Raw genomic sequence first — 7,190 nt, 5'->3', positions numbered from 1 at the left:
TAGCAAAAATCCCTGAACATTACACCTTTTCATCATTCGCCAATTCAATTATGAAAAAACAAATCATCAATCAATGATATGAAATAGTAGCAGTATGCTGCATTTGGGCTATAGTTTCTGCAGCTGATGGAGCAAGTGCAAAAGATACCCAACACTCCACACGGCAAGGCACATCTTATTCCCTATTTTAGCTTTTGGACCAAGACCACACAGAGAGACCCGTCGTCCATGGCAAGAACTGTCCTGGCAAGGATTGAAAAGATTCAAGGCCCTACAATGGCGATGGATCCCAGTGCTAGCTAAATATGTCTTCTAATCTACTGAATGCCTGAATGCAATGCCCTAATCACGGAGCGGTGACTTTTGAATGTGATGCACTAATCTCACGACTCCTCATGTGGAGGCGGCAGATTAGCATGCCAGGCCGCCACCGACGTCCGAGCTCTATGCAAACTTGTGGGATCCTGGGGGAGTGAGCGCCCAGGATAGTACAGCACCTATGCATACACACACACACCAGTACAAGAAGTTCTCCGAAACGTCGCAGAACAGCGGATCAAGCCACCGTGTCGACCGCCGAGCCCTCCTTCCACGCTGCCGCAGATCAGTCGGTCGCCCCGTCATCGTTGACCGAGCTCTCCATTAGTGCCACTGTAGAGCAGCCTGCCACATCGCCGCGCCAAGCTCTCCATCCGACCCACCACATAACTTTGCCTTGTACTCTAAGAATATAATAGTTAGCAAATCAATTGGTTGTCAAGAAATAAACAAGCGACTGTCTTCTGTATATTAATGTCAGTTGTTCAATGAAGATGGCTGTGCATTGTGGAATTACTCCACTCAAAATACTGGAATGCCCAAACTGAAGACCTAGACACCTAACAACTATTTTATAGAGAACCCCACATAGTTCTTTTATAGAGAACTTCGCAAACCTCGACTAATATATATCATGCAGGGAAAGTATCAATCATATATATCTTCAGAATCCCCATACACATCAAGAAGCATTATATCCCTTTTCTTACTGTTAAATCATTCTTATTTCCTCCTTGAACCAAACTCGCCATGCCTATATCCTTCGAGCCAAGGGAATATTGTACTATGCAGAGGAGAAGATTAACCCTCCATATTGAGAGAACAAATCAAGTTTAGTATAGGTGGTACCAGTGCCATGTTTGAGATCATGTCGTCGCTGCTGAACCTTGTACTATGTCATCTAGCAGAACACGTAATTCCTTTGCCTCGTATATATTTCCCTTGATGCATGGATGGAGCTGAACATGCCCTGAACTCTGCTCTACTTTCCTGTTTTGACTTCAATAAACTTGAGTACATAGTATTCACACTACTACTACTGTACAACATATAATTGATATTTTACTGTGTGAAAAGAAATTAAGTCAAGACCCTGAAGAATGCTACAAAAATATCTAAATGTCCACAGCGATGTTCTTAAATTCTGGACAAAGCTTGTAACCCAGATGTAGATTTCAAGCTGGAAGTTTTATGCACAATCCTTCATATGTTTGGCAAGAAAAATAATATCAATGAGCTTCTAGCTTCTGCACCAACGAATATATACCAGAATCTAGCCTTTTGTAGCCAACCAAACCTAAAAAACAAAGTTTAGAGGGGGGTGGGAGGGGGAAATAGTCTGTCCACTTGCTCTGTAACATTAGGAGCCATGATACGCCAGTTTTCTGCTCAACTATTCGAAGTATAAACCACTTTTACTACTGAGTGCCAACTCGAGAAACAAAATCTCATATGTCATCTTACAACGTAGCAGTAAGCGTTAATTAAGAAGCAATATCTCATATTGTGTAGCTAGAGGAAATGAACATATCAGTCATGAAAGTTGACTCACAGTATTCTTCCTGGGGGCATCCAGCCCTAGTTGATAGCAAGAATTCTTCATGCAATCTTCTCCTTGTTGGTCACCTTTCCGCACGTCACCTATGACATAGTCATAACCTGCACGGGCGAGTGCCAAGAACCCAAAGTTCAAGATCAAATTAAATTAATTGCCAAATAACAACTTAGAACTTGTGAAGAAGCACAAAATGCTAGAGTCCAGAAATAGAGGCAGATTAATTCTACTAAAGTTTTAAGATATTGAAATATTTTTGGTTTGATAACATGTGAATAGAAATTTCGAAAAAATGGTGGCAAGTCATACAACAGACAGATAAATTTGTCCAAGAACTGATCCTCCATGTCCGGAGAGAACAATCACAGCTACATGGAAGATTTCAACATGTTTAATTGAAAAACTTTGAGCATATTAACATCCTCCGAAGTCTGAATCTCTCCACCTTCCACTCTATGGGCATTGTCTTCCATGCGATAAATGTAACTACTTCGCATGAAAGGTATAATATAAACTCCCAACAGAAGGTCAGAATTAACATGTTCAAATCCTGCACTTGTATTGATGGACAAAAGGTTCATGACTTGCACACAGACAACTCTTGTGGGCAAGAAAGGGACCCATTCGTTGCTGCTTCTTTGTTTCTCTGATCAGCTTTTGCTAGGACTGAACTAAAGAAGAGGTCATTTAGATTCAGAACCTAAAACCTTGCTCGTTGTAGAATCCTTCTCTGAATTCCAAACTTTTTGCAAGAGCAGTCATTGTAGATCATAATTTACCATGTGATTCATCGGAAAAAGAAAAGGAATGGAAAAATGCCATGCTACAAACATAATATAACTGAATATCGCATTGTCATATACAGTACGGATTATAAGACGCATAGCTCTAATATCATCATTTTGCAGAGGGAAAGGCTTTAGACTTTTAGTGCATTAACATCAAAAGATAGCGCTAACAATAGAAAAGAAGTGGCTTATATTTAGAGAAGTAGAACATAAATAAAAGGGAAGCAATATACATAAATAGCAAGATATTCTATGATACACACACACATCAGGTTTCTGATGGTCCACACAACATCAGAAATAACAATATATATCTAGAAAAGAACTATGTAGGGTTCTGTTTTCTGATCAATTGAGAAAGCCACAGCCTCCTTCCCACGAGAGAGCATGATCCATGAATTGCAGCAGCTAGCCACTACAACATGAGAGGATCATAGTAGCTCGGCAACCGTCGGTGACCCAAGTGCAATGTAACTAACTGCTTGTGTGACCTTAATATGATTTAAATTGATGTACCCAATATGTTTGTCAAGAAAAATCCGAAAACAAAACTGCTTGTGCGACCATACGGATTAAATTGCTGAATCTCAGTATAGTGGAAAAGATATTAATAACCTACAGGGTAAGATTTCCAATCCTAATGTTTGCTAGCATGCATAACAATGTGACTCCCAGCATGCACCAACAATACGAAAAGATTAGAGCTGGAAGACATCTGAATTCCTAATACAGAGAACATGATGAGCAAAAACTAATTCAAGTTGAACAGAACCAAATCCTACAGCTCACCCATCTTATGAGGTAAGGGTTCCTGCTTCCAAAATATAATTTTCTTTGCAAATTCAGATGACCATTATAAGAATAATTAATACATGGCATGGCCATAAATTATATCCGGAACAAAATTTGTTGAAGCAAGAACTTGAGCAACTATTTCCAACTGTGTGGGTTACCTCTGATCTCTGTGGGGATGAGAAGGTCCTCAGTGAAGGACGAAGCGGCCACAGTGGATCCATGACCTGAGATGGCATCCTGTAGATGCCAAACCATAGAATATAGAGCATGTTTGCCAAAAGATCGCAGCACCTCCGATAGCTCAATTTGGTCGGATGAAGGTAAACAACAATTAAAACTAAAAAGGCGCAGCAAAGATAAACGGAAAAAAGGTGCATGGAGGTGCTGTGTCTAGGCAAAAAAAAAGGTCAACACCTAACTGTAACTTCTTCATACAATTAAAGAAAATCTGCAGATATACATTTGTCAAGCAATAGGAGTCGGCGTACCCATGTGTCTTGAGACTCCACATGATGTAAATTAATTAGCAAACCATTATTCTAGTAACCTGGTTCACTCCCACCATCATAACATGCTTTGAATCATATGGAAGGAGATTTAGTCTCATGATGTATTCATGTGAGAGTTTACCTTAAGGATCTGTGACTGAAACTGGCTCGGACAAACACACAAACACATTGTGTGCAAAAAATAACTGAGAACATACACAAACACATGCTCGTCCAAATTTGAGGTGGAGGGCGGTGCAGAGGGGACGGCCAGGTCGCCGGCAAGTGCAACGACGCCCAGCTCGCGGTGGCTCTGGTCGAGCGGCGAGCGCAAGCCCTCCTGGGCGGCGCACAACAAGGAGCTCGGGCGCGCGGGAGAGAGGAGGAGCTCGGGCATGCGGACGCGGGGCAGAGGGGGAGCTAAGGTGGAACGGTGGTGCAGGGTGCTGCCATTACCGGCGTCGTCCGGCGGCCGGCGGTCACCGGATCGAGCGCCGCGCGGGCCGCGGGCCTCCTGGCGGCTGGGATCAGGAGGCGAGGGAGAGAGGAGAGCCCGTGCAGCCGCGCTCGTGTCTATTCACTTTTTTCATTTACAACCCCGGATGAAACGGTTTTTCACTTTAAAATAGGGATTGCGGGTTGATTTCTTAGAAACAAAGGGACTTTGATGCAAAATTACTGACGTACGACCAGAAGCAGTATCTGCTTTATTAGTAGGGAAAGAGGGAAAGAAATATTGGTAAATCGGGGCGACTGTTTTTGACATTTAGGACATCCACAATATATGGCCAAATACTAGTTCCAAATGGCAAAAATAGTGTTTGGAACCAACTCTCATTGTTCTACAAGCTAAGAGCATCTCCAGCCGTTCGGTTTTCCAGGTGTTTGAAATAGCGCCATCTCGGGGCGAACCGGCAATAAATTTGGCGTGGGGGCAGTTGGTTTCGCAGCCGCCGCCCTAAGGTCGCCCCAGACACCGTTTTTGTTAAAACCAAACTCGGCCGAAAATCGGGCAAACACGACACAAATTCGGGTAAACTAGACGATTTCATTGATATTTGCACAAAAAATAAAAAAACATAATTTAAAACAACTAAAACGCCAACCGAAGGGCCGCCGCCCGCTTTCTACATGCCGAGCAGCCCATAGAACTTGGTGTAGTCGCCGTCGCTGTCCTGCGTGCGGCCGCTGCCCCTACTGCACCCCCAACCAGAGGGCGTGGGGGGTTGGACGGGTCGGGCGCCTCGTCGTCGTTGTCGTCGAGGACGACGACGCCGTCCTCATCGCGTCCGCGGCGTCGAGCGGTGATCTCCTCGAGGGCGCGGCGCTGGCGCGCCATCTCCTCGCGAACATAGTCCCCCCGCACCCATTTGAGGGCGGTCTCGTCGTCGGCGGCCATGGCCTCGTGCTCCTACTTCACGGGGAGAAGACCCGGCTCAGTCTTTGGCCTGACGCGGCGGGAAGGGGAAGGAGAGGAGCCATGGCCGCCCTCGTTGATGACGAGGGCACCGCCATGGGTGCGGCGCCTGATACGTCTTCAACATATGTATAATTTTTGATTGTTTCATGCTATTATATTATCTGTTTTGCATGTTTTATATGCATTATTATGCTATTTTATACTTCATTCGTCCTAAAATTCTTGTCTTAGATTTTTCTAGATATGGATGTATCTAAAACTAAAACGTGACTTGATACATCTGTATTTAGACAAATCTAAGACAAGAATTTTGGGGCGGATGGGGTATTATTTTTGGGACTAACTTATTAACCTAGAGCCCAGTGCCAGTTTCTGTTTTCCCTTATTTTTGAGTTCTCGGGAAAAGAATAACAAACAGAATAAAACTTCACAATGATTTTTCTTGGACCAGAAGACACCCAGGAGACTTGGATTCCAAGTCAGAAGAGCTGCGAGGCGGCGGCAAGGGTAGAGGGCACGCCCTAGGGGGGGACGCCCTCTACCTTGTGGGCCCCTCGGGACTCATCTGACCTAGCCCTTCGTCCTATATATTCACATATATTCCAAAACCCTTCAGGGGAGTCATGAAACCACTTTTCCACCGCCGCAACCTTCTGTACCCATGAGATCCCATCTTGGGGCCTTTTTCGGCAATCTGCCGGAGGGAGATTCGATCACGGAGGGCTTCTACATCAACCCTATTGCCCTTCTGATGAAGCGTGAGTAGTTTATCTCAGACCTACGGGTCCATAGCTAGTAGCAGATGGTTTCTTCTCTCTTTTTGATTCTCAATATCATGTTCTACTCGATGTTCTTGGTGATCTATCCAATGCAATCTTCTTTTGCGGTGTGTTTGTCGAGATCCGGTGAATTGTGGATTTATGATCAGATTATCTATGAATATTATTTGAGTCTTCTCTGAATTCTTATATGCATGATATCTTTGTATTTCTCTTCGAATTATCGATTTAGTTTGGCCAACTAGATTGGTTTTTCTTGCAATGAGAGATGTACTTAGCTTTTGATTCAATCTTGCGGTGTCCTTACCCAGTGACAAAGTAGGGGTAGTGAGTCACGTATTGTATTATTGCCATCAAGGATAAAAATATGGGGTTTTCATCATATTGCTTGAGTTTATCCCTCTACATCATGTCATTTTACTTAATGCGTTACTCTGTTCTCTTGAACTTAATACTCTAGATGCAGGTAGGAGTCGATCGATGTGTGGAGTAATGGTAATAGATGCAGGCAGGAGTCGGTCTACTTGATACGGACGTGATGCCTACATGCATAATCATTGCCTTGGATATCGTCATAAATTTGTGCTTTTTTATCAATTGTTCGACAGTAATTTGTTCACCCACCGTATTATTTTCCTTCATGAGAGAAGCCTCTAGTGAAACCTATGGCCCTGGGTCTATTTTCCATCATATTAATTTCCGATCTACTACTTCACAATATTTTCTTTTCAGATTTATAAACCAAAACCCCCAAAAATATTTCATCTTTTGTTTAGTTTTATCTATCTCTATCAGATCTCACATTTGCAATTGATCGTGAAGGGATTGACAACCCCCTTATCGCGTTGGGTGCAAGTGTTTGGTTGTTTGTGCATGTGCATAGATTGGGGACTTGCTTGTACCTCCTACTGGATTGATACCTTGATTCTCTAACTGAGGAAAATACTTATCTCTATTTTGCTGCATCACCCTTTCCTTTCCTCTGCAAGGGAAAAACCAACGCAAGTTCAAGAAGTAGCAGCGCCTGAGCGGCGTCTCCCGCGACTC

At 43.4% G+C, this 7,190-nt stretch overlaps 1 protein-coding gene across 2 annotated transcripts; it reads right to left on the bottom strand.

Annotated features, from left to right (window-relative positions):
• On the bottom strand, positions 1–4,547 carry LOC125509989 (uncharacterized). 2 transcript variants are annotated; one of them, XM_048675071.2, is made up of 5 exons: positions 4,087–4,547; positions 3,615–3,693; positions 1,871–1,977; positions 1,168–1,317; positions 1–722 (listed from the first exon to the last, which is right to left on the bottom strand). In XM_048675071.2, the coding sequence occupies exons 1-4, from the start codon at positions 4,339–4,341 to the stop codon at positions 1,216–1,218; spliced, it is 543 nt and encodes a 180-aa protein (XP_048531028.2). In that variant the 5' UTR covers positions 4,342–4,547; the 3' UTR covers positions 1–722; positions 1,168–1,215. The 2 variants fall into 2 exon arrangements, with proteins under 2 accessions (XP_048531028.2, XP_048531029.2); XM_048675072.2 differs by having other exon boundaries at positions 1,168–1,308; positions 4,087–4,544.
• Between the last annotated feature and the right edge of the window lie 2,643 nt (positions 4,548–7,190).

Source organism: Triticum urartu, chromosome 5A (assembly GCF_056163025.1).
Source record: "Triticum urartu cultivar PI428250 chromosome 5A, HENAU_Tu73, whole genome shotgun sequence".
NCBI lineage: Eukaryota > Viridiplantae > Streptophyta > Magnoliopsida > Poales > Poaceae > Triticum > Triticum urartu.
Note: the sequence above shows the minus strand (reverse complement) of the source record. Positions and strands in the feature narration are given on the sequence as shown.